Source organism: Miscanthus floridulus, chromosome 4 (genome assembly GCF_019320115.1).
Source record: "Miscanthus floridulus cultivar M001 chromosome 4, ASM1932011v1, whole genome shotgun sequence".
Lineage (NCBI taxonomy): Eukaryota > Viridiplantae > Streptophyta > Magnoliopsida > Poales > Poaceae > Miscanthus > Miscanthus floridulus.
In genome coordinates, this window is record NC_089583.1 from 36824464 (window position 1) to 36851598 (window position 27135).

The 27135-nt window shown below is 40.4% G+C and overlaps 1 protein-coding gene and 1 pseudogene across 2 annotated transcripts; both read right to left on the minus strand.

Moving 5' to 3' along the window:
- Positions 1-2019: 2019 nt before the first annotated feature.
- Positions 2020-18670, minus strand: LOC136549608 (protein EXPORTIN 1A-like). 2 transcript variants are annotated; one of them, XM_066540945.1, is made up of 32 exons: positions 18372-18670; positions 17145-17261; positions 15000-15092; positions 14809-14880; positions 14522-14629; positions 14356-14438; positions 13968-14106; positions 13813-13881; positions 13564-13641; positions 13414-13473; positions 12587-12631; positions 12213-12320; positions 12053-12133; positions 8636-8839; positions 8485-8544; positions 7731-7841; positions 6681-6778; positions 6477-6585; positions 6138-6203; positions 5703-5801; positions 5547-5627; positions 5370-5459; positions 4882-4967; positions 4542-4622; positions 4293-4475; positions 4030-4096; positions 3824-3934; positions 3563-3670; positions 3351-3488; positions 3123-3254; positions 2946-3050; positions 2020-2611 (listed from the first exon to the last, which is right to left on the minus strand). In XM_066540945.1, exons 1-32 carry the CDS (start codon positions 18468-18470, stop codon positions 2489-2491), a joined length of 3204 nt encoding a protein of 1067 aa, XP_066397042.1. In that variant the 5' UTR covers positions 18471-18670; the 3' UTR covers positions 2020-2488. The 2 variants fall into 2 exon arrangements, with proteins under 2 accessions (XP_066397042.1, XP_066397043.1); XM_066540946.1 differs by lacking the exon at positions 14809-14880.
- A 6252-nt stretch (positions 18671-24922) lies between these two features.
- On the minus strand, positions 24923-26195 carry LOC136551337 (uncharacterized; annotated as a pseudogene).
- Between the last annotated feature and the right edge of the window lie 940 nt (positions 26196-27135).

Below are 27135 nucleotides of genomic sequence, written 5' to 3' on the forward strand. Positions count from 1 at the left end.
GTTGGCTGACTGATTTGGACTGACTGAAACCAACAAGCGAACAGGCTGTAAGACTATGTAGAGAATTGTCCACATTGATGACAAGAGGATATGGAAGTGTAAAGAACCCCTGAAAATTACAATTTTTTGGCAGATTACACACAATAAGCTCTAAACAGTTGTTTCTCTGTCGAAAAGGGGTTGGAAAGAGGGCAAAGAGTGTTGCCTAAGTGGGCAAAATGCGTTAGTCATATTTTTTTTTGGGTGTGCTATCTCTAGGTTTGTGTGGTGCTGTGCGCGTGAAGCCTTTAACTGAACTGGCTATCCTACTTGCGCTGAGTCCATGGAGAACTGGACTAAAGGAAAACTGAATGACTAGCGCTCGGACGTCTGCCCGCGAGGACGCATCCGGACGCCTGCGCCCGTCCCGCCCGCCCCACCTATCCCGCCTTTTTTCCAAAAAAAAACCCTACCACGCATGCAACTCTGCGCTTGCACGTTTCACATGCAACTGTTATGCTGCATGCTAGTGCGTCTACGCATGCAGTTGTGCATGCCTCGTGCCTGCAAATGCCCACCTCGTGCCTGATGCTTGCCTCGTGCTTGCTGATGTGCATGCAGGTGGGGAGCGCTACGCACGTGGGGACCGCATCTGCATGCTACTTCCTACGCCTGCTAATGTTGCAACCTGAAAGTATTTCTGCAACATACGTCTGAAACTGGTGAAACATGTACAAACATACGTTTGCAACATATGTGTATAGTAACTACAACATCCAGATAAACACATTTTGCAACATACGCCTGAAACAGATGAAACATTTTGAATAGACGCTTTCAACATATGTATGAAACAGTTGAAACATTTAAAACATACACTTGCAACATATGTGTATAGTCGTTGCAACATATGCAACACCAGATCTACTTTTGCAACATCTAGATGAAACATATGCAATATACATCTAAAATGCATAAAACATACGGTTGCAACATGTGCTCATCTACTTGCTTCCGTTGAGGCGCGAGGCGCAAGGTGTGGACGGCGCGAGGCACGGACAGGGTGCGTGGCACAAGGCGTGAGGCGGGTCTGGTGCGACCGTGCGAGGCACGAGGTGCAGTGGCACGCGAGGCGGGTCTGGTGCGACCGTGCGAGGCGCGAGGTGCAGTGGCACACGGTGCGAGGCGGGGAGGCGCGGGGTGGGTCCATGGGAGGCACGATTTTTTTAGGAAAGCGCAAGTCGCGAGGTGCAGGGGTGTAAGGCGCGAGGTGCAGGGGCGCAAGGCGTGAGGTGCAGGGGTGCGCAAGCGAGGCGGGTCCGTCACATCTGAACAGATGTCCTGATAGGACTACCGAAAAAGAATTTCACAACAATTAGCTTTGTTCATTTTTTACATGGTCAATATGATTATATATATGGAGAACGGGGGACAAGGACAAGATGGCTATTGGAATGTCATTTCCTAAATGACCTGCTGAAGTAATCTTCTCTGGTATATCTTTACTGTGGAATTGGAAGCCACTGCTAATGTGATTGGAATTAAGAGGTCAAGCAAATGATGGAGACGCTGCTACGATGGATGGGCAACTTTAATCCCACGTCAAGTACTCCTACGGTTGTTGTTGAGCGGTAGTGATACTGATACGGTTAATCATATTACTATTAGCCAGTCGCATTGTCCTTTTGCTTTGATGTCTGTCCAAATTCTAGCTCTCGCTGGTATCCCCAGCTTTTGTATCAAACTTATATGCTTTCTTAAAAGCAGAGTAATATCTCCTTTTCAAAGAAAAAACCTCTGAAAGATATACCTGTTTTTATGCTAAGTTCTGAATGAGGCAAACAGGTAGAAAACGTACCCCGGTGAACCAAAACCACAGCAAATAAAAAAATCCCGATGAATATACCTTGAACTCCAGAAAACCTGTCAACATTTATCCTCATTCAAGGTAAAAACAGTTGCACTACATTTTATGGAGTATGCAAAAATGACCAGCTGATTCACATCGAGAACCAAAACATTGTACCAGGAACTGCAGCAAGCAACAAACTGACAACAAAATGAAACTACGCAATGGAACAAGAAAACAGTTCTCACAGTAATAAACTTACATAATGTAGAATGATTTCACCATGATTACCAAGACACTACAGTAAAAGGAAATCATTCTATTATATAAGAAAAGAAAAGGAAGCCACGCTTGGCATGTGGTGCCATCCAGGCTTCATCATACTGCAAAATAGTGCAGCACAAGCAACACTCCAAGCTAGATACATTGAACACAAGAGCTACTACCCCCGCCCCCCCTATACCACTGGCAGTCTGAAACAGCTCAGACAACTAAATCCTTCAACTATCTACTTCAGAAACCCCTGAACCAGTAGTGTAACTATGAAGAATGTTAAAACTAAGCGGAGCACTTCTTTCATCACCCTAGCAAAACAATTGGCCCTTCAACACGAGGGCTCCAGAAGTAAAGAAAGACATTGAATGTCATATGAAGGCAGCGCTATGAATCCACCATCTCATCCTGCAATTCATTCGGGGCGATGAGCCCTGGAATGGAAAGCATACGTTGGCGTTCCTTTTCCCTCTGAGCAGCAGCCTCTTCAGCATATAGATCCTTGTTATCCTGGCACCAGATGACAACAAGAAAATCAGCAGAGAATATAATTTACAAACACCTCACTCAATAATATCACTCATTAAAAACTAGATTATAAAGGAAAGAACTGAAATCAAAGACATCCTTCTGATATTGTGCTATTGTCAGATTGATGTGGGCTAGGGTTTCCTAGCTCTAATGCAATGCTTCGATATGGGCAAGGAGGCTGTGCAGTTCATTGATTAATATCTTGGTGTAGATACAAACAGTTTCATTATATGGCAAAGATCTATTTTTTATTTCAGCAAGGCCAAATGAAATAAATTTATTCAAAGTGATGCAGGCACTTTTGTGACATTACCTGGGCAGAGAACTCCTTAGATTGAACAAGAAAATCCCTTATATGATTCTTAAAATTGGGAGGATCAGTTTTTGAACTAAAAAGTCCATCAACAAACTTTGCTACCTGTAGAAAACATAGATGTCAAATTTCCTGCTGATTGAACTAAGAATAGATGTACACAAGGGATAAAAATACCTCTACAGGCGTCATGTTAGGAAAGGATGAGCTGAGAAGTTTAATAGTGTAGTCTCGAACAAACATTGCATTATTTGTGAATTGAGAAGGAACTGCTGAGGCATCCCAGAGAGGCTCCGTTAGACCATCAACCTAATATGCCAGCAAACATAGTAATCAAATACACACACACACACACAATCATCAGAGGATAGAACAACAGATAAACATATATGTATATATATTTACCACATAGAACAAATGTTGAAGCACAAAAACATGAAGCTTGAAACCAGGTTTGTGGAATGTGTCTGTGAGCACTGCAAATATCTCCTGCTCAATATTTAAGAAGTATGTCTTGTAGAACTGATTTTGGAACCCTGAAGCCTGCAAGGACAGCATCACTCAGGTTACCTTAAGTGTAACCAGAGTACTAACCAAGGATAGAGCATAAATTGCACCTCGAAGTTCTTCAAAATTTCCAATAACAGGCTTAGACCGGTCTCAGCAATATTTCTCTCTGTATGTCGAAATGCCCAACTTATGGAATCCATAACAAGCTTTAGTTGCTGAAGCAGACAGATAAATAATCAGGTTAGTAAACCAGTAATCTGCAAGCAGAACAAGCATGTTTTCGCTTTGAGCTTAACAATAAGCATATATGATGATGGCATTGTAGTTTACAGGACATCTGAAATATGAAATACCAAATTCACTTGTACCTGACTAGAGAGCTGAATAAAAGCTTGGAAACAATGTGTACCAATGGCACGAAGCAAGGAGAAAAATTTAAGGCGATGCTCAGGATAGTCTTCAAAGTTTTTGGTGATCATCTGATATGAATCATAAGAAAATAATTCAACTATAAATGAGAATTATATTTTATCAGCAAAAAAAAAAAATCAGATTGAAATTACATTATCTATACCTCCAGAGTACACTGAAAAACAGCCTCAAAAATGCGAGGAACTTCCTCAAGCATCTCACCTTTGTACCTATGCAGAAAACGACAAATTACTAACAAACTCCATTTGCCAACAACAAAGCCTTTAGTCCCAAGCAAGTTAGAATAGGATAAACAAACTCTATTTGTTACCAAAAAAAGGTCCATAAAAGACCAGTTCATGCACATCTATATTTAACAAGCAAATCACGAAACAAAATGAATGAAGAAAATAATGGCAGGCTTACTTGTTTATAATTGTCGCGAATAATGACAAAACTTCAGATTCTCTTGCATCAGGCACGTTTCTAGCGTAATCACCTAGAACAGGATCCATCATTGGGGGAACAAACTGTTTCCCCAAGTGTGGTAAATCTTCGGCTTTGTCCAGAAAAGTCTCAATCAATTTTAATGTCTCCCTCTTTACTGATCTGTTTATTACAAACCACTTAACAAAAAACACAATATTAATATCTGCAGGGAATAATTATTCATACCTCAGAAGTTTTACAAATGATGTCTTTGAAGCAAAAGGCCCTCCTTCAGAAATAGTGCTTGACACCAGTTCACTGTACATTCTGATATGTAACAGGCAAGGAAGTATATTAGCTGCTGAAACATTGACTCCGTAGCACATTAGCAGGTGATACATACAAAACTTCCATCAAACGAGCAATGCAATAATATGAAGAAAGCAATACTGTCAGCAAATCTGCAGCATCAGAGAAACCAAATTGGGGGGGACTCACTGAATGGACTACAAGCATGTGTGGAGCAATTTAAATTTAAGAAAATAAAAGGATAAAAAAAACTTTGGTAAACTGCAAGTGAAAATACCTATACACTGTCAACATGTCCAGGAAGATTACTGAAATTTGTGGGAAAAAATAAGGTCCAAGTGAGCATGCAACACCTGTGTTCGTCTGCAAGCACCAAAAACTATATTTGATAAGAACCAGAAAAAGAAATAAAATTGGAGAAAAAAGTGGCACTAATTTGAAAGTTGCCTGGGCAATTTAAAATGATACTAGGGCATGCTTCTAATAAAGTGGTTGGTACAATTATCTAAAAGAAAAGGAAAAAAGTGTCTAAGGTGAGCCCAATATGGCACTAGAGTATGCTTCTAACAAAGAAAAAAAAATCCAACATTTGAACATCAAATCTAATGAGGAAGTGTCACAGTATCAGGTACCATCCACTATGCAAGTGACATGATGCCACCAATTAGGCAGTTGCCTTTCACGAAAGTAGATAAGCAATAGAATCATAGAAGCATGAGAACAAATATAGCCTCCCCTTGGCCACTTCGAAACTTAATTTATTACCTGTAAGATGTTCAGAACAGATCTGATGACATCTTGGTTTTTCAAAATATCAGTGCTTCGGCCAGCCTCCCCAATTATTTCAACCCATTTCTGCAAGATTAGAGTAATGATTTAACAACTAAAATACTAGGTTAAAGTCATAGAAAAATTGGATGACAAAATCTACGAGTGTGGAACCTGATTAGGTAGGCTCATCAATCTCTTGAGATACTCCTCCCTCTTAGTATTGTCAGATTCAGCTTGAATCATCTGACCAACCTGAAGAAAGATAATGAAAACATAAGATATATCCTTCATTGACAGACTGCCAAATAGCTAATTTCAACAGCATACCGATTCATAGAACGAATGGATCTGATGAGGCTCAAGATCTGCTATTGTGGTAGGAAGGTTGGACAACAGCACAGAAACAAATGGTTCATTCTCACCCACCTGTACAACCATGAACAAATGTTGAATAAATGGTAACAGCCACACATCACCGAGAGATACACATCAGCACATGCCCATGTGTTCCATACTATTCTAATTTTTAGCGTTGGGACAGCCTAAAATATACATTGAGTTTAGTCACGACACATGATAGAGATGCCTTTAAAACTACCTTTTAATTGAACGATACCAAGTCACAACACCCGAAAATATATATTCAGTTCTGAATACTTCAGCTCAGCTAAGCAAGATTTTAAGAGAGCAATTCAAAGCTAGATTCCTAGACACATTCTACTGTAATCTGCACAATAGGTAATCTAACAATACCAAACTAACCTGGAGTGTCACAAACTTGCGCTTGCACTTCTGAACAATTTTCAGGAAAGTGTCGCATGCCATATCCTACAAACAAAACATGGATTAGGTTCTATATTACTTTTGTGTTCTTCACAGGGCAAAAAGTTTAAGAATATATAACAGTGCCAGATATATGTAACAATAAGACAAATTAAGAAAAACCTTGCTGCCAGATACACAGCAGAATACGATAAAAGACTATCGGACTTACTAGCTAAATATGAGGACTATAATTTTCAAATTAAAAGCTGCAGAACCAATTGAACAGAAACTAAATGCATTTTTCTTCAACAAATAAAAGAAACAGAAATATGTAACCTGAACTCCAGGATGCATCTCGTGCATGAACTCAAATAATTTGTTGACCACTGTTTTTAAAAACTTCCAGTGCGCCCTTAGAAACCTTGGGTATTGCCCCACAACATACCTAATTATGGGAAAAAGAATAGCAGCATACAGATCATTCTAAATCTTACCATAATAAATAAAAGCATGATAATATAAAATGGAAGCGATACTTACATAATATTACTTGCTATCACAGCTTTGTTATCTTTCCCTTTCGTAATCTCACAAAGATTCAACAAATCACGAATAACCAAAACCAAAAACCGGTTTTCCTGCAGCAGATTTAATAGGGACTTACTTAAAGGTTTTGAACAGATGAAACTCTGTCAGCAACAAAACTTGTGTGCATTTGTGTCCAGGTTCAGCCTAGAGTCTAGATTCTGAGTCATTAGTGATAGCATGATTTTAGCTAGTAGTTCAAGAAAATAATAGGCTGATTATGTTAGTAATGGCTGCTTTGACTAGAAGATTTTTCTCAGCATCTCTAAGAGACTCTCCATATCCTTCTTAAATGTTAGGAATAGAAATTTTGGTGAAAAATTATCCTCCAATAGCTTCTCTAAATGGTCATCCAAATATAGCCCTTCTATTCCGGGTTTTTCGCTAGCCAAAAATAGAAGACGAGAATGGCTCTCTAGAGTGGGCATTAGATATAGAAAAACTGTTGGAGAGTGAAAAGATATAGAAAACGATTTTTATGCAAATGGCTCTTCAAATGATGATTTAGAGAATGGGATTTAGAAAGGCTCTTGGAGATGCTTTTAGAAGTAGCACACAGCTGTATATGTGATCCAGAAATCAGAAAAGAAGCTAGGTCAATTTCCAGCCACTAAACCTACTGTGCACATGTGTGTTCTTGTGTGTGAGTTCCTGGGAGAACTGTTGAGGGTTGTTTTCCTTTCAAACACTACATTACACTACGAATAACAGAGCAGTATACAAAAGAGAAAAATGACAGATCCAGAATGTTAGAAAGGTGCATTATGCATGGATTGTCCAGAGTGCAATTGCCACCAAACTGTAGTGTTTCTCAACTGTTGGAAAAGGGATTATAATCATTGGGTTGGTGGCATTTTACCGTTTAAGTTTGGGGTTGTTACCGTATTGGAGCATATCAGCCAATCAGAGGAAACTAAAACAATGGAACAATCGAACAGATGTGGATCTTTGTTTCATTGACAAATATTAATGCACGTCTACAAATAATTATTTAAGTCAATGAACCTGTTCCTCCACCATAGAACCAGAAATGGATCCAATTGCCCAGCATAGAGTATTTAAGTTATTCCAGCTCCAGTCTTCACCATTTAATTGCTTGCTTAATTTCCTCAACATCTGAAATTTTGAAGATGCTTCATTGTAAATTACACAAACGAAGAAGGTAATCTTGTGCCAGTTATACACAGAAAGTGACATATCTCGGAAGCTACCATACTTTGTTATAATACTTAGGAAGATAAAATAGGGCTTCCACATCACCAAATAATAACCAACAACTCTAGAAGCATAATGCTAAGCCTTTTTCTACTTCCAAAGTTCCACTTGGGCAGGATGAAAAACACCAGAATATTATATTAAAAAACACACAAAGGATAGGCTTGAGATCCAGGTGAAAACACAGGAAAGTTGAAGGTGGTAGTATCTGTACTGGGCACAGGATATGTTGTCTGAATCATAAATGACCAAGAGAGAAAACGAAATTGGACTTGATTTTTAGATTCCTATGTAACTCCCCGAAATCAAAGAAAAAAAAAACTATCCTATGAACATGAGCTTATGTCCCAACTCAGATAGTACTCATTGCTTATGCAACCAGTCATTTCTCTAGTTCATGTAGTGTGTACATTTACCATAAACCTAACCTGGTGTCAAACAGAAATAGCATAACTAGCCAAGTTAATAACCATTCTGACAAAGTTGATTTAGAATTCATGGACCAAAATGTTAAAAAATTCCACAGTAACGCAGTAAGATATACCTGCTGTTCTGTATCTTCGTGATCAAGATGTGACAAGTATATTAGTGTTTCCCTCATGATCTAAAATAGAACAGCAAACAATAACAATAGAAAGTTAATGAAAGATGCCTATGATATCCTGCACGAATTGCCAGCTAATCCTTTTACTAACCTTGTACTGAACAAGGACATCATTATCTTTCAATGTTTCTCGTACAATATTCCCATTCTCATCTTCAACAATCAAAACCTCCTCTGGCTTTGCCATCCGACAGATCATTAACGTTCTTAACTTCGAAAGTGATCCTGCATAAAGTTGCCTCCTCTGTTGAACAGCTATGAGCGTACCATCATCAGTTCCAGGAATCCGCTGAGTCTGAAGTTTGCGCATGTGGTAAATGATTAGGAATGAAGTATACAGAATTTTTAACAAGAATGAAGAGCTATGCAAGAGGTCACCAAAAGAACCATTTAAAGAAAACGAAAAATATATCATTTACAAAAGATCAGCCCTGAGAAAGTTCAGTTTACTTCAGATTGCAACCAAATGTTTCTGAACCTCTGCACTACTAACATCTCAATTTGCACACCCAAGTTATTAAATTAAACAATTTTACCACTAGTTAGGCATGTGTGTAAGTGGCTCTGAAGAGACAATAATATACCACATTTTTTTCTTTTTTTCTCGAACACGCAGGAGAGCTGTCATTATATTAGAAGAATGAAACGGGTAATAACCTTTACAACACCACATACACCTCCAATAATATACCACCTTACATTAAAAGTTACTGCCCACGTTCCAAATTTTAAGTCGTTTTAGCTTTGTACTAAGTTGAACTTCTCTAGCTTTGACCAAGTTTATAGAAAAATGCACAAATATCTACAACATCAAACAAGATTCTTTAGACACACCATGAAAATATAATTGGATAGTACATTTATTTGATATTGTAGATGCTATAATACTTTTCTATAAACTTCGTCAAAGTTAGACAAGTTTAACTTAGGACAAAACTAAAACGACTTGCAGTTTGAGACGGAAGCTGTGCTTCATTTGCTTCTCTGTATAATTACTTGCTTGGGAGTAGCCATTCCACAATGTATGAAATCAGGTGTGCTTTATTGAATCTTTCATGTCACCCTTATTTCTACCGAGCAAATTGAGTTCTAGATACATTTCATGTGACAAAGGACAGACAAGTTATTTCTCTTCCAGTTCTGTACATCAATTGTTTCTATTTGGTAAGCTGAAACTTATATTCTGAAAAGTATGTTTCATATGGGAAAGATGCTGCATTAGTAATCGCATACATGTCATGATGTCGAAGATGGCCCCAAACTAAATGTATATTAGCGTAGCACTGCCATGTTAGTGTAACATGTCCTTTATAAATGGCAAAAACATTAAAATCTGGCATAACAACTACAACCAAAGCAAGTGAAAGCAGTGGCGGAGCTGCGGAACTTTCGCGACTAGGGCCAATATTATGAACCACCAACACCAGATCACATGCTAATGGACAAAAGTAATGCTAGTATACAGATTTAGCTAGAAAAAACAAATAGGGATTACTCTAGTGTTTTTTCTCACGCCTAGGGCCATGGCCATACTGGCCCTAGCCTTATATCCGCCACTGAGTGAAAGCCAGAAACAGAGCATGGGAAATTTGAAATTTTGGTTCTGGCATCTCTCACTAAATGCTGCTGAAACGGAAAAAATGACTAAATCATACTATCAAGATCTACACACATCCCAAAGCAAGACGAAAAAATAGGTGTCGGGGACCTAATACCGGGGTACCCCAGAAGGTGGAACCAATAACCATCGAACGTTAAAAACTTCTGGACGGACAAGGGTGCCGCTACGTTCCTTGCCCGAATGACGAGAGTTTGGTTCCGCCTCGCCCGACGCCTTTGGGCCAGCCCCGCCTCGCCCGAGGGCTAAGGGCTAGTCTCCGCCTCGCCCGACGGGCCAGCCTCGCCTCGCCCGAGGGCTAAGGGCTAGTCTCAGCCTCGCCCGACGCCTTTGGGACAGCTCCGCCTCGCCCGAGGGCTAAGGGCTAGTCTCAGCCTCGCCCGACGCCTTTGGGACAGCTCCGCCTCGCCCGAGGGCTAAGGGCTAGTCTCCGCCTCGCCCGACGCCTTTGGGCCAGCCTCGCCTCGCCCGAGGGCTAAGGGCTAGTCTCAGCCTCGCCCGACGCCTTTGGGACAGCTCCGCCTCGCCCGAGGGCTAAGGGCTAGTCTCCGCCTCGCCCGACACTTTTGGACCAGCTCCGCCTCGCCCGAGGGCTGAGGGCTAGTCTCCTCCTCGCCCGACGCCTTTGGGCCAGCTCCGCCTCACCCGAGGGCTGAGGGATAGACTCCGCCTCGCCCGACCCCCGAGGGGCGGGCTCGGTCTCGCCCAAGGGATAAGGACTGGTCTCCGCCTCGCCCAACGACCGAGGACAAACCTCGCCCCGCTCGATGTCTAAAGACTGGTTTCATCTTGCCTGACAACTTCTCCCCGTTCCCTCATGATGATGGGTACAGGGCAAGACAAGACGTTCGGGTCAACCACGGCTTCAAGGACCATACCCTGTGCCCCGGTAGGAAAGGTACTGCCAGGGAACGACGGGACGGGTGCTTTAGACCCTTCCGGGCGTAGCAGACCTGAAAAGTATTGCAGGTGTGTGCTCTTCGCCCTGTAGAGTTGTAGTCGCCGCCTTCAGCTCTGGGACACGGAACCCGACGAAGATATACGACAACCACTACGTTCCAGAAAAGGATTTGCGATCTCCACAAATGACGGATATGCCGTCACCACGTTATGGTCCCAAGGGAGCGGCGCCCGCTTCCCGCCCCCTCGGGTTCACCGGATCGAAGCACACGCTTCAGCCTCCGGACGCCCTCTCCGATCAGAAGACCTTGCCCACATCGCTACTCCGGACCCCAACCCCGCGTCCCTCCGACAAAAATTCATAGGAACCAGAAGGCGTGCGGAGCAAGACTGGGCAAGGCTCATAAGTCAAAGCCACTGTACTACAGTCCATACCCTGCGAGGGGCAGTGCTCTGTAACCATCCTGACATTCTACAGAGACATCGACAGTATTGTAGGCGCTTATCATCCTTACGCACCCATCAGAATGGAAAACCAGGCTGGGTAGACGTGAGCCACAAGGCTAGATACAGTACGCATCCTAGCCCTCACACTTGTAAAGCCGTCCCCTTCATCTATAAAAGGGAATGCGCTTCCTCCAATAGGAGGACGGACTTTTGACGGCACAATACACAACACACACAGTCAAGCTACTACCAAGCTCTTAGCCTCCTTTCGACCCTTCCATCAGAAACTTGGGACCAATCCCTCTCTCGATCGTTTGTACCCCCACTATGAACCATTTTCAGTGCTAATAACACGAGCAGCAACAAACTGAACGTAGGGACATTCAGCCCGAACCAGTATAAATCTTGTGTCCTTTAGCGCACCATCCGAGCCTAACGCGCATCACTATAAATTTACTTGCCAGTGCTTGTACGAAACACCGACAATAGGCATTTCTAACATAGATAATATAAGCAGTGTTAATTAAAATTAAAAAAAAAAACCTGAAGTTCCATCAATCGCTCCACTTGGCTGTATGTTTCAAATAATTCTAGAATAAACAGATTCCAGTAATCCAAGCAGACCTGTTTATCAAACAACCAATAATATAAGATGACCTTACACAATACTCTATGTGTTCCAGAATTCAGCCTAGCTTCATACCTTAAACATCTCTGTGTCATCAACAAATGAAATTTCAATGAGGTAGTCAAGGCCCAAAAGCAATGCAGCTCTATTTTCAGGAGTTGTTTCCAGTATGCGCATGTGATTCTACATTTATCACATTAAAATTAGAGTAATATCATTTGAGACTGGTATGGTGTGTAATACAGTAAGAATTAGCAATTTTATTTTCTTGGTCCAAAATTAGACCTGAAACTAGCCTACATTCTACAAGTCAATATTACCCCAACTTTTCCTCATAAAAAGCATAACATCAACTGCATATATGTTGGGTCCGGCAGCCCATGAATTTTATAATAATAAAAGTATCCTACTGGACAGCTTTGCTTGATTCAGAATGCAGTGATCATTACCTTGAAGAAGGATGTCAAAAGAAGTGCAAGATTTTGGATAAATGCCTGCTCAGAGAAATAAGTATGTCTTAGTGCATCATATGGGAGCAGCATGCTCATTATGCAGGATTGGACTGTCATAATCTTTTAAGGCTTATCGAAATTTTCATTAGGTTAGCACTGTTGGCAAATAGTTCCATTAGAACATCCCAATTAAATATATGGTTGTGATCTTGACATCTTGTTACTAGACAGCTATACCAGAAAAGTTGGTAATCTGATTAATAAAATGAAATGGCTTCACTATCAAATTTCAATTCTACCAAAATTATTAAATTCATATTTTTTTTTAAAAAAAATGTCCAACATTGAAATCTCTGCCTCTACTACTTAAAACAATGGCGTTGGAGGTGATGGTGTATTAATGTGCCTGCCATCATCACCACTCCACCTTACATTTTGCGTTATCGACCCACCATGTCCCTGAACAGAAGTGAGTTTCAAATCATCCTAATCTTCTTTAAAAGAAATAAAGAATCATGGAACCAAGGTTAACTATATATATGAATGTACTTTAATTTGTAGTGCCATTGCAGGCAGTTTTGCTAGTATCCACATCAAATTTCAATTCTCAAACTCAAGGTCACTTAAATTACACATGTTGTAGGTTGAATAACAATATGATTTTCTAAATTCAAATTAAACATAAGAAACCACGTGAAATTCCATTTTGAATTTGATTACTCAAAACGGAATACAAGCTTATCAACTCTGAAACTTCATATAGGAGATTTGAAAATCTGCAAATTCCAGAAAATATAGAATCAAGGGGAAAGGGTAGAGTATACCTGTTCTTCATTAGAACCATTGGCATAGCCATCTGAAATTGTTCCACAAGGAAGAATAGCCTGCTCATCAAGGAAAACAAAGAGTAAAAAAGAGGCCACAAAGCAAGCTAGAGGAAAGTGAATCATAGTTCTTGACACTATGAAATATACCTGCAGCTGCACCATAAAGACTGCATACATCTTGACATATTGCATGTCATAGAAATCACCGAAATGAAGAGCAGCAACCTGCAATAGCTTAAAAGATCAGTACAGACATCGACCTTATGAGTCCTGATTCAATCCTCAGAGATAAATCTCCATAATTATCAAATTCAAATAAAGTGTGTTAACTAGTGGCTATACTGGAATAACCGAATAACGCATTAGAACTGACAATAATTGGCATTTTTTTTTTACCTCTGTTAGGCATTGAAGTGTAAGATTCCGGTAAGCAGCAATAGGGAAAAACTTCAAAAGTGTCTCCAGCTAAAAGGTTAAATGAAAAGGTTTTAGTTGGAGCAGATCCAATTGTTCATTAGAGCATTCAAGTTATATATAAGACGACTACACACCAGAGGTGATTCAAATATGAAACCGATGGGGATCCATGACAGGAAAGCATGAAGTGTGGCCAATGTAGCACGAACAAGTTCAGATCTTTGTGACACAGACAGGACATATAAGCAGAGCTCATGAATAAGACGAAATTCACTGTTCAAAAGCATACAACAGTATATCAGTACTCACAACAACAACAACAAAGCCTTTAATATCAGTACTCAAAGATAAATAAATGTTTTTATATATAAAGCATTGTTTTAAGACTCAGAGATAAAGTTCAAGTCACATCCATATAGGCAAGATGAAATATGCCACCAAAACAATATGCAATGCATTAAACAGATGAGCAACCTATCGACTAGGAAAGCTAGGAAAAAAAAAGGAGATTCAAATATAGACCTATTTAGTGAACTCTTCAGCTCTTTGATCTTTTGTTGCGTCATTTCCCCTCTTGAGAAATCAAAAATTTCTTCACTTAACAGCTGCATATTTGTGGCTCAGTCAGACAACCAGTCCAAATATGGTAAAACAAATAGGTAACAGGCATATTGAGCAAGCAACTTGCCTTCAGTATTTCCATACAATTCTCGCATATTGTTTCACTACTCCTTGCTGCTGCAATAAGGTCAGGGATGAAGGTTGTCCACCTGGCAGGCCACTCATGCTTTAAAACCTATTACAACAGAAATAACAGAAATAGGCAACATAAGAAACAGAGGTGTACAGTACTGCGAAAAATCAAAATCCATATTTACCACAGTAGCATAGACCATAATGATTCGTACAACAAATTATGAATACATAGACAAAGAAAAGTCTGCTCTAGAATACAATCAAAACAGTTTAGCCTACCTGCACCAGAATAATGTTGAGCTTATTGACATAAAGTCTCTCTTGTCGAAAGGAAACCTCATTGCTTGAGAGCTAGTAGAAAGCAAAAAGAAAAAAAGGGGGCAGGGGGGTTATTCAGAGAGTCAGCTTTACAGAACACAAAAAACAGCATCAGGTTCATCAAGGTAAAGGCCATATATATTGATCATTACCTGAACAATGACATCAGATATATAATTCTTCATACCGTCACGTTGTTCCACTGGCAAAGCGTTCCATTTATATTTGATAACATTTTCAAGTACCTAAAAGTATAGGATTAGAATCAGCCATAAATGGTTCATAGAAAACAAACCTTTTGTGTATATATTATTAGAAATATCTCTATTGAACATAATTCATGATGATAGAAATTGTGAAAAAGCTTGTAGCCTAGTGGTTGCAAGTGCTTAAGTAGCACCTCCGTCCGGGGTTCAACTCCCCGTGGGAGCGAATTTAAGCTGGTTAAGAAATCCCCTCGTTGGCAAAGCTGCGGTTCAGGGATCTTCTCGGCCACAAGGTTGAGAGGTCTTCTACGGGATCTTCTCAGACCACAAGGTTGAGGTCTTCTACCTTAATAGCAATGCCCTGGGGAGCCACAGGGGGGTCTTGTTTTTTTTATTGATGACAAAAATTATAGATAATCTACTGCACAGCTAACACAAGGTTATAGACATATTTATGCATTGCTTCAAGGTCATTCAAAGGAGGAGGGTTATGATAGGCTTGGCAAGACAATGAAAACCAGCAACTTTTAGTCTTGTACTGTACCAAAACCATTTTTTTTCAAACTAATATCTTTGTTGGCCTGTGCACCTCTTGTTGAGTTTCATGACTTCGAATCTAGCCTAATCCAACTTGCTTTGGAACAAAGGTTGTCTTGATGTTGGTGTAGATGAGTAAATCTACCATCAAAGTACACATCTCATGTGCTTAAATACACATCACGATCAATGTTCATTTCAACTTGTGATAAATCAATACCTTATGCTGTACTTCTGTGGTTTTAGATTTAATAAAAAAGTATAAAGGCATAGGGATTAAACCTGCAAACCGGGGTATTACTTGGTCTCCTCTGTTACTGTAGCTAGATTGTTCTTGGTCTTTCATGTGAACACTTATTTAAGTCCAGTCTATTTCGCTGTCTCTTCCTAAGCCAAGATAAATATTGCAGTAAAAAGGTTTAAGTTGCCATGCAATCTTCACACTAAGAAAAAATAGAATAAATCATAAGCTCTGACACTGTCTACACACAACTCAAAAGTCTGAGCATGCATAATGTTTGTATGATAGTAGATAACTAGATATTCACGATGATAATAGATACAGTTGTGTATATTACAACATACGAGACCTTAGGGGTTACATATATACTAGTCTAGAAACTAAGGAAACTAGAGTCCTATCCGAATACAATCTACATTTACTTGTGAGTCAACTCAAGTCTCCTCTATTTATAGAGGTCCCATGTAACAGGTTGAATCAAGAAGGAAATGATTAAGGGCAAAGTTCCAGAATCAGCTCTCCATCCTCCTCAGCATACTAGCAGCTGCTGCCTCCATGTCACCTATCTCCAGCACCCACAAAACTGCTGCTGTCACCCTCGCTCCCTTTTTCCTACTAGGCACGGCCAGCCCTAGGGCTGCAACACTTCTCCAGTTCTCCCCTCCCCAATTTCCCCCCTTGCTGCTATTCTCCTCCCAGTTTATTCCTAATTTCCCACCGGTGAGCCAGCACTATGACAGTTTGGTTTGAGGAATGGACCATCCAATCTTAGCTCCAAACTAACCAAGTGGTTTGGTTTGAGCAACGTAATGGGTTGACCTGTCATCACACACCCCTGATCCCTCAAAAGTGCATGCTCAGTACTCCCTCCATACTAAAAAATGAAGTCGTTTTGGACAAGGCTTGGGTCAAACATTGGGAATATAAATCATGAATAACTTTTAAGTTGTTGAGTTTGGAAATGTGAAAACCATATGTATAGATTTGTCTTGAAAAATACTTTCACAAAAATTTACATATATCACTTTTTGATAAATATCTTTATAAAAATAAGTAGTCAAAGTTATGCTTTGGAGACCGTGTCGCTGTCCAAAACGACTTTATTTTTTAGTATGGAGGGAGTATTAAATTAGTGGCATGGTTGCTATCCACTTAAATCACTACAGAAAATCCTATTCTAGATTAGTTGATCTGTAATACTATCCACACCTTACAGTAATTTCAGTATTGCCATTTGCCAGCATGTTCCTGTCCAGTCTTAGTTATTTAATATTATTGTATCAACAGAAAAAACATCTTGAATCAAAACTTACTTGGAGAGCAAAGAACTTGGTATTCAAATTTTGGGAGTTCTGCAGAATGTGAACCACTTGTAGCCACATATCTGGATTATTCTGCAGCTCACGCAAGATTTGATCTGCCGCATGCCTCTGAAACACAGCAGCGGCACATAAGTATTACAAGCACGTTGTATATTGACAGTAACATGAATTATAATAATGCACAATGATAAGTATTCCTATGGTTCATCTTTTATTGCTTTCCCATTTGCAAAGCATGCAAAACAAAATGTTTCGCCTAACAGTACAATTAGATCCAGACACTGTGATGCAATAATGCAAGCATCATGCAACAACTGCATAAAAAAAAGAATTGCTTCAGCCTGAATTAAACTTTTATACCAAAAGGGCCAGGAGCCAATAATTAACAAATGTAGAACACATTTCATAGCGCATCTGCTGCAGCTATCCTGTCAACCAAAGTGATGTTTGCACTTTGCAGAACACAATAAGTTGTTTGAAATTAGTTAACATAGTTGTTGCTGGTGTATTACGCAAAAATAGGATTAGCTTTAGCTGATGATGAAAAAAAGTCAAAAGCTCATACGTTTTTTTCCACTGTGCTGAATACAGACAGTTGATTGGTGTTTCAACAGTCTGCACCCGTACAGAACTGGAGCCTATAAGCTTCTGTAGGCTGCATAATTGTATTAGAATGTTGTATTGGGCTATATTTTCAGATTATTTACTTCTCCATGTTTTTATATGGAACATTGATTATTCATCTATAGTTCAAACTTTGGATACAAATGTTGTTTTGTACTATTGTTGGTGGCCCAAATTTTACAGTTATGCAATTAAAGTGTTAGAAATATAAGTTGCACAGGATCACATACTTGTTTCATTGACTTTTAACAAAAATATCGGGCATCACTAATTGATAGAATCCGAGAAACAGGAGTATTTTCTAGACTTCACTGCAACAAAGCAAGACAATCATCATTTCAGAATCACACTGACAAACCCATCAGCCTGATCAGCGCAGACTGCCCCCTTCCGCTGCGGCGCGATCACAATCGGACATGGCCACACGGCCCAAAAAAAAAGCAAGCATCCCTGTCCCAACGGAGCCAACCACCATTCACCACCCAAAAACTTAGCCTGCCCGCGGCGAGCGATCGGCCGCCGAAGGCCAGACGCCCCCAACCCACGGGAGCAATGACAGCAGCAGCATAGAATGGGTTCAGGGGTCGCGGTTACCTCCTCTCTGGAGCCGGTGTCATAGAACGCTGAGACGGTGGCGTCGAGCAGCCGTACGTCAATTGGCTGGCTAAGATCCCGCAGCTTCTCCGCCGCCATGACGTCCGCCGCGGCGAGCTCGGGGCGGGCGAGAGAGGTGCGGGCGGGCCGGACGCGTAAGTCCAGAGAAGGTTCCGAGGGGGGGAGCGGCGGGCGAGGTGGCCGAAGAGAGGATTCCGGGTGGGGGCGGACGGATTCGAGGAGCGGATTTTGAATTGTTTCGCTTTCGCCGCAGCCGCAGGGTTTAAGCGAAGAGCGGGGGAGGGGGAAGGCCGGAAGGGAAGGGAAGGGAAGGCAAAAGCCTTGTTGGGGTGAAAGGTTGCTGGGGATTCACGCGAACATGGGAGAAACTTGCGTCGCAGTCCTTGGTGGATAATTAAAAATGTGGACGGGTATCTCTGATGCAGAGGCAAATTTTTTTTTTTGTGAATTGATGCAGAGGCAATTAGGCAAAGGAGCGGTTTCCGTAATTACGGCTGGGGCGGGGGGGCGGCGGCTTCGTTTAATTGGGAGGCCGGGGTCTCCGGTATGTGCTGGACGCTGTTGCGTGGGACGACGCGGCCGTTTGAACTTGTGGGGGGTGGGGGACCATATTTTTCGACTTTGTGACCTTTTTGTTACGAGAAGACTCGATGGCTTTATAGCACTTTTTATTTTATTTGCTTGTTATTTATTTGTTATATTACTCCTAGTTCATCTTTTTATGGCTTTGTGTTGAGAAAATTGCATATTTAGGACTCCAAACAACGTGCTTCACAAATTTAGGACTCTAAACATTGACTTCACAAAAATAGCCCTCCAAACGTTGGTCTCTTGATTTCCATGACCGTCGCTCCAGATGTCAACGGAGAATTCCCCATCGGGGAGTGCCTCCCCATCCCTGTCCCCGTGGGGAAGAAAATTCCCCATCCCCATCCCCATCAAGTGCCACAAGGGAGACTTTCTCCCCATCCCCATCCCCGCGGGGAATTAGTCCCCGTGGGGATCTCCATGGGCCGCAGGTATTTCATCGTCATCTATAAAGTTTGCACTTCAAACTTTATTTAAGTAGCACATATATGTTCTATAGCATTTTCACTTAATAAAAATTGGTTTAAAACCCTAAGTGATATAACGGGACTATGAAATGTAACTTTCGTTTCGCGTTTACGTTATCGTTTCGACAGGAGCTAGGGTTGCAACATTGCTTATATATCACAGGTATTGGGCATTGCCAGTATATGAGACTTTGGAATCGGGTCCCCGCGGGGAGCTGGGACGGGGGCCTACATACCATCCCCGCCCCCGTGATCTCCGACGGGGATAACTTCAGCCCCGTCTAATCCCCCGTGGGGGTAGAATTCATACCATCCCCGTCCCCTAAGGCCTACTTTGGCAGCACCGGTGAACTAACCCCGAGAAAAGAGCCATGCGTGATGATTTTTTTGGACAACTGATTCCCGCCACAATCCTGGGGAGATATCCATGCGGGGGGAGTTTTCCCGTGATACTATTTGGCATCCCACTATGAGGACTGAGGATTCACGAGAGCGAGAGTTCAGCTGATGCTGATTGGTTTCTTTGTCACCACTGAAGAATTGAAAACAATATCTCAAAAAATCATAAAAATCAAGAAAAAACAGAAAAAGATAAATAATATAAGAAATTCACCACAGATCAATGTTAGAACCACAGAACCATGAAAATCTCCAGAATAAGTCTCTATACAAATACATATATATTTCAAATCTAAAATCATGTCTAACTATCATCTGAAATCTGGTGAAAGCCAAGTCAAATAAGTCTCTATACAAATACATAAATTATGGTTCAACTCCTTTCATAAGTAGTGTCCGAGAGAAAAAAAAAAGAACTCCTTTGCATAAGCTTCTCACATAGGCACTGCAGCTAGTAAAAACATTTTTCTTCTCAAATCATGCATTTGCTTCCACACCAAAAACCCTGCAGATAAACAAGGAAAAACATTAGTAGCTTAGAGACATACCTAAAGTAAACTAATCTAGTGCCGTTAGGATACATCAACTTGAACCAAGGGTAAACATGTGGCATGCCATAGCAAATATTGTCCACACCAAAAACCCTGCATGAAGAAGTTAATCTTCCACGCATATTGTAATGGCATATGCAATCTCCTGGTACTTGGCTACTTGCCTTTTGGTTTGGAGCTCAATGTGGTCCGTGCTAAGATTACCAGCTTTGCCCAAGGTGGCTCTGCTGGCTCTAGCAAAAGACCAAAAGTGCTTGCATGGGTACCAAATTGGCTGATGGTTCCAGCTACATGTGGCTTTAAGAGCCTGAGGATTTTAAGGATGGACAAACTTTGTTGTTGCACCCAATTCCCTGACGGTCTGTGTCAGCTCCCTAGTTTGGAGACTCTGGCCATTAACAACGCACCTACTATCAGGAGTGTTGGGCCTGAGTTCCAGTCACCCTCCTCCCTGGCAATGGGTGGAGGTATAGATGTCACTGCTAGATCAGTAGTAACATTTCCTAATCTGACATTTCTTCGTCTGGATGGCTTGTGCGAATGGGAGGAGTTGGACTCGGAGGAGGAGAGCGAGAGTGAGACTACAGAAGCTATGGCCATGCCTGCTCTCAAGGAGCTCATAATTCTTAGCTGCAAGCTAACTTGTCTTCCACCAGGGGCTGGTTTTTGTGCAGTTCACTAGGCTGAACCTGATAATAATGTGAGCTAACAATGGAGATGGGCAATACCATTGCCAGTTTGTCACTGATCTTCGTCTCGGCAATTGCAGACAAAAATTGGATGTACTACCAGAAGTAGTAGAAATTATTTCATCAGTAATTAGCCACCTGCGTATGATAGTACGAACTAAGCAAGATTGATATTACAAATCATTTGTACCTTTTCCGAAGTATAGTATAGTTGAAAAGTATATATACCCGCTAGTGTTTGGTTGAATTTCATGCCATGTCCGCATGTCACATTATTATTGGCTCATTAAGCATGACGACTCAACATACAGTAAATGCTTTAATTACTCCATGTATAGCACTGCTTTGCTGATGCAAGTAATGACAGGCTTAAGAAATAAAGGATTATTGAAAGTGCCTTGAGTCAGCCCTGCGATGACACACTGACCTAGATGCTTACAATTACCTAAGTTTAATGACATAAAAGAAATTCTAAGTTGCGGACTAAGTTGGCTTCAATTGTGTGGGCAGTTTTACCAAACGAATCCTTAGAGTATTATATATTAAAATAAAACAACAGCAGGAAACATCAATTAATTTGAGGATGGTCATAGATTAGTGTCAACAATTGTAGTCAATATCAAACTGTAAGTTGACTGCATTATCATCTAAAAATCTTATTCACTGAAAGTAATCAATATCTAAAAATCAGTACATGCTAACACAGTCAAACAGTAGATGATAACTCAGTTAACTGAAAGTCATTTAAATATAAACAGGAAAAGATATGTACTGAATTAATCACAGAAACGGATATGAACTAGTTATAGTTAGCAATACTATCAGAGTTAAACAGTAGATGCATTGGAAACTTGATCTACAGGCTATCACTCCGAAAACTTTAAACATCTCTGAAAACTTGATCTACAGACTATGACAGTACTATCACAGTTAGCAGTACTATCACTCTGAAAACTTTACACATCTCATAGCTGCCAATTCATGACTCTGCCAATACTTCACATTGGAGCCATATCAATTTCCAGATAGAAGGGCAAATTCAAATAATATACCTGATATCTTCTCAATTCAAACATTGTCTCTGCCAATATTGCCTCCACCAACATTGCCTCCACAGATAGCACTGCAAGTAAGCACAAGGAAAAGCATTAGCAGCTAAGTCATACCAAAGTAAACTAATCCAGTGGCAGCCAAGCATTACCTAATCTGCTGTTTGAGCCAAATCAAACAAACATTTTTGTTTTTCATTTTCATGAATACCTCCCTGTTAATCTCAGATTTGAAGATATTCATAGCATACGCCTTCTCCACATCAGTAAGTTCCATTGCATCAACTTCATCGAGACACTTGTCGACTAAAAATGCTTCGTCTTGTTTCTTCTTTTCATTGAGTGCTTCCATTGTTTTACTTGTTTGCATCTTCTTAAACTGCACAAAATCATCAATAGCAGCACCAATGTGACTTTGCTTACGCTTTCTCCCACCACTCGTTCCTTGCACAGAATCTTGATTGGAAGGTGCAGACTGAGCTTCATTGCGTGCACTTGAGACGTCTAGCCCATCAAAAGTAGCACCTGGACTTGTGCTATCAGGCACTGCAACAGGAGCAACTGGAGCAGCTGGAGCAGCCATAGTAGCCGGAGCAGTTAGAGCAGCAATAGGAACAAGAGGAGCAGGCTGCAAGTGCTCAGTTGATGTGAAGTTTAGATCTCCTGTAGCAACACTTCCTATGCAAAAAAATAGGAGTTTTAGATGTTTACTCCTTGGGGAGTTATCGCTGATGTTCGCTGACTCTGGTGCTATTGACTCAGATGATAAAACACAACTGTCTCGAGGAGCTGATGACAACAGTTTGAATCAGGATCATGGAAGTAATAATGGTTTCTTAAACAATAGGGGAATTGATTTGTCAGGAATTGATGGCCCACAGTCTGCTGGAGTGTTTAAATCATCAACACTGCTTGCCCACCGTGATTGTGTAACAGGATTAGCCGTTGGAGGTAAAAATCCAACACTGTTAATGTCTATATTTAAAACATTTGCTATTTTGTTAGTTGGTTTCTTTTGTTCACAGGGTTTTGTAATGCTGGCTCAAGAACTGCCTATTTTCATTCTTTATTTCACTGCAGGTGGATTCTTGTTTAGCTCTTCTTATGATAAAACTATCAATGTGTGGTCACTGCAGGTATGAACCTGTTCCTATTCTATCTTGATAATTTTTCAATTGGTTATCATTCTTGAAATAAGATAACTTGCTCCTGCCATGAGAAATCACAGTATATGTCCGTAATTATTTTTCATTTCACTTCATTTCCTAGTAACTTCTTGTATGGTCCTCATCCAGAGTTTATAGATTGATATCCTTAACAATTCTACCCTCTCAAACTTCATGTTTTGACTTGCCAGTAATCTTGTTACCTTTTTCTTTTGTGATGCAGGAATAGTCTACTAAATTGACAATTGACATTACTCTTTTTTTTAAGAAGTGTTGTTACACTTTAACCACTAAATGGTATACTTTCATATTTCACTAGGTTTACTGCAAGGCATCATAATTCTTTGCTCCAACCCCATGTATACATTGTGAATAGCTCAATGTACAGTAAACGGGAAATAAAGGACCGATGGGAATAGACATTGCGAATAGCTCAATGCACAGTAAACGTGAGATCAAGGATTGACGGAAATAGACATTGTGAAGAGCTCAACGTGAGATGAAGAATGATGGAAAGAGAGAAAGCCCTCCTCATGATTAATAAGAAAAAATAGTTAAGATAGGGTTTTGTAATAAGGGGTGGATATTAATGAAGAGATACATTTTCTTCAAATCCTTTAGGACTAGAATACACTAAAAAGCACAATCTATGTTTTTTAATAAAAAAGACAAATATTACTGTAAGTGTTGCTTGAACACTCTCTGATTGAAGCATTACTGTAAAAAGCCTAGCCAGCTGCAGCTCCTAGTACGACAGTAGCAATTCTATTCATTTTGCTGCAGTCGCATATACAGATTATCAAAAGTAGTTCTAGCAGTAGCACACTCAGGATAGTAAAGTGATGATTTGGTTCAAGGAAATGAGTTGGTTGTTTCTGATATACTAGTTATGCAAATGCTGATATAACCTTAGAGAGAAGTTTCAAATAACATACCAGCATACAATGACGTACAGTCTTCATATAAAGGAAACGGCTTCTTCTAGAACCTACCCATTTTTCCATTATCCTATTTAATACCAAGACAACAGCATAGTTAGTACTTGCAACCAGAATATGGCAACAATTTTTTGGTTCAGTGAAAAAATCTTACATTGATCAGTTTCTTCCATTTTTCCGATTCCACAATGACCATGGCCAATGAGTCATTCCAACCAACACCACTATCCTTTAACGCTACATGTATCGCCTTCCAGCTGCCCTTTAGCTCCTTTTCCTTCTCTTGTAGCTGCTGCTTTGTGAAGCATGCTAAAGGATACATTTGGGTAAACTTCTCTGAGATACTTCTCCAACCCTCTCCACTCCATCCATTCTGACCCCTGAACAAGGGGATGTTCACATGGTCCCTCATAATGTCAACAAGCCCTTTCTCATATCTAGAGTTCCATGTAGCCCTTGCCTTCGACATTGCTACAAGAAATAATTACAGAAATACATAACTCATAAAATATTATAGAATGTATTGGAGAATTTATTACAGAATATTGCATCACATAGAAATACATAACTCATAACATATTATAGAATATATTGGAGAATTTATTATAGAATGTTGCATCACATAATGTATTATAGAAATACATAACTCATAACTCATAAATTACATTCCAAACACTACTATCCTACACATTGTAGGCAGCCCACATCTGATGGGCTATCTGGTCTCGTAGGGTATTTCCATGGTTTGATTCCATCCCACTTGGGTAGTTAGTGTCTCCCTTTGGCATGTCGACATAATTTGATGGGTTGATATTATCAGGTAGGATGTCTAGCCACTCTTCACTCTCATTCAACCCTCTAATGATGTTGTGAAACACAGCAGCAGCTGCTAGAATCATAACTTGAGATTCAATTGGGTAATGTGTCCCCACTTTCAGAATTGGAAACCGCTTTTTGAGAACCCCAAAGGCCCTCTCAATGTGATTTCGAAGAATCGCATGCCGATGATTGAACAATTCCTTGTAGTTGGCATATGCATTTCCCCTCTGGCCACGTCTCCTGAACTCACTGAGATGATACTTAACTCCTCGGTAGGGAGCAATGAATGATGGTGTGTTTGCATATCCACCGTCTACAAGATAGAATTTGCCTGCTGGCACAGTAAATCCCTTGCCAAGAGCAGACCGCAACACTCCTGCATCAGATGTGGATCCTTCCCAACCAGATGAGATGAAAGTGAACTTCAAGTCGAAGTCACAGGCAAACATAACATTCTGCGATAGTGTCCCCTTCCTATTTCTATAGGGACTGGCCTTGTCTTGTCCAATTGTGATTGGGACATGTGTACCATCGATAGCGCCGATGCAGTTCTGCAGGTAAGAAAATTTACTAAAAATTTGGATTGTATTTAGGAATGGTATTAAGGAAAGTGTACTGTATGTATTAACCGACCTAAAAGAATGGCATAAATCTAGGGTCACATGTAATCTTCATGTGTGTGTGGCTTGGATTCAGAAGTCTGATGAATTTTTGGGTTAATGTTGGAATGATATTGAAGACATCATATATTTTCCTATGCACTGTCTCACCACTATGTTGAAACTCCTTCTTTAGCCTCTCTATGCTTGCATTATGAGAGAGCATGAACATAAAAAGACCAAGTTGCTCCTCAATCTTCATACCACGTGTGTCACGCAGCAAGTTCTCGGCCCTGAGAAAGTTTGCTATAGCTCTAAATATTTCGGCCTCCATCCTATATTCTTCCTTGCACCAATTCTCGTGTCCTTCGAGAATCTTTTTAACCTTTTTAGCACCAGGAAGAGAAGAGGTATGCTCAGGTGTTTTGTCTTCATCAAGAAAGGGCATTACAGTAGGGAGAAGAATAAAGAATAGATCCTCATCTTCTTCTTCCTCTTCCAACAAAAAATTTCTAGCAAGCTCTTCCCAAGAAGCCATCTAGTGTTACATATATGAAATTATATTATTACATATATATAAAATAAAAGGCACAAGGCCAATACTCAAGCACAGCAAGTCACAAGTGTCATATGTAATAAACTCAAGCACATCATAGAAAATAAACTTCAACTATCACTACCCCAGCTGAGTGACGAGCTGCTCAAGTCTGAAACCCAGAACCAGAAGCCAGTCCCTTCAGCAGCTCCATGATTAACTAGTGGGCGAAAAAACATTTACAAGGCTACATGCAGCATCTCAAGTCTACATGGACCCTAACTAACTTTGCCCAGCAGCTAGCTAATTACTATACCTTTGGATAACTAATCACAAGGTTACATGCATCATCTCATCCATACCACAAAGTTCTCTGTACAAAATCACCAACAACTCACATAGTAGCATCAAGAAGTATTAAAAGTCTAAAAAAGTGGAGAAAACATTTAATCAGACAGCAGCACCTAATCATCCAGGCAGCACCTACTCATCCAGGCATGCATGCATTCAATTTTTTTAGAACATGACTGACAACAAAAACGACAGCCAAATTAGGAAAAAACAACAGTGGGGGGAACTAACCTGACACCAGTGTCACCCCGTCCCAAGACGTAGCAGAAAATCACTCCTGCAAAAGCATCATGCCCTCATTAGTCGAAGACTCTGACCCTAAGGTTGACTGTTGTAATTGACAAAGTGATTAGTCCTTTCCAAACAACATTTATACTAGGAAGGAACATCTTAGAAGGTGTGGTGATTTTGCAAGAGGTTTTGCATGAGTTGAGATATAGTAAGCACAAGATTTTCAATTTAACTTAGGGATAAAATTATAGCAACCAGTAAGATTAAAATTTCAAAGTCAGAACTTAGATTCATTGTGTCATAAGATATGGCTGCAAGAAGAGCTACTATAGTTTAAGCCAAGGTTTCAACTAAATGCATA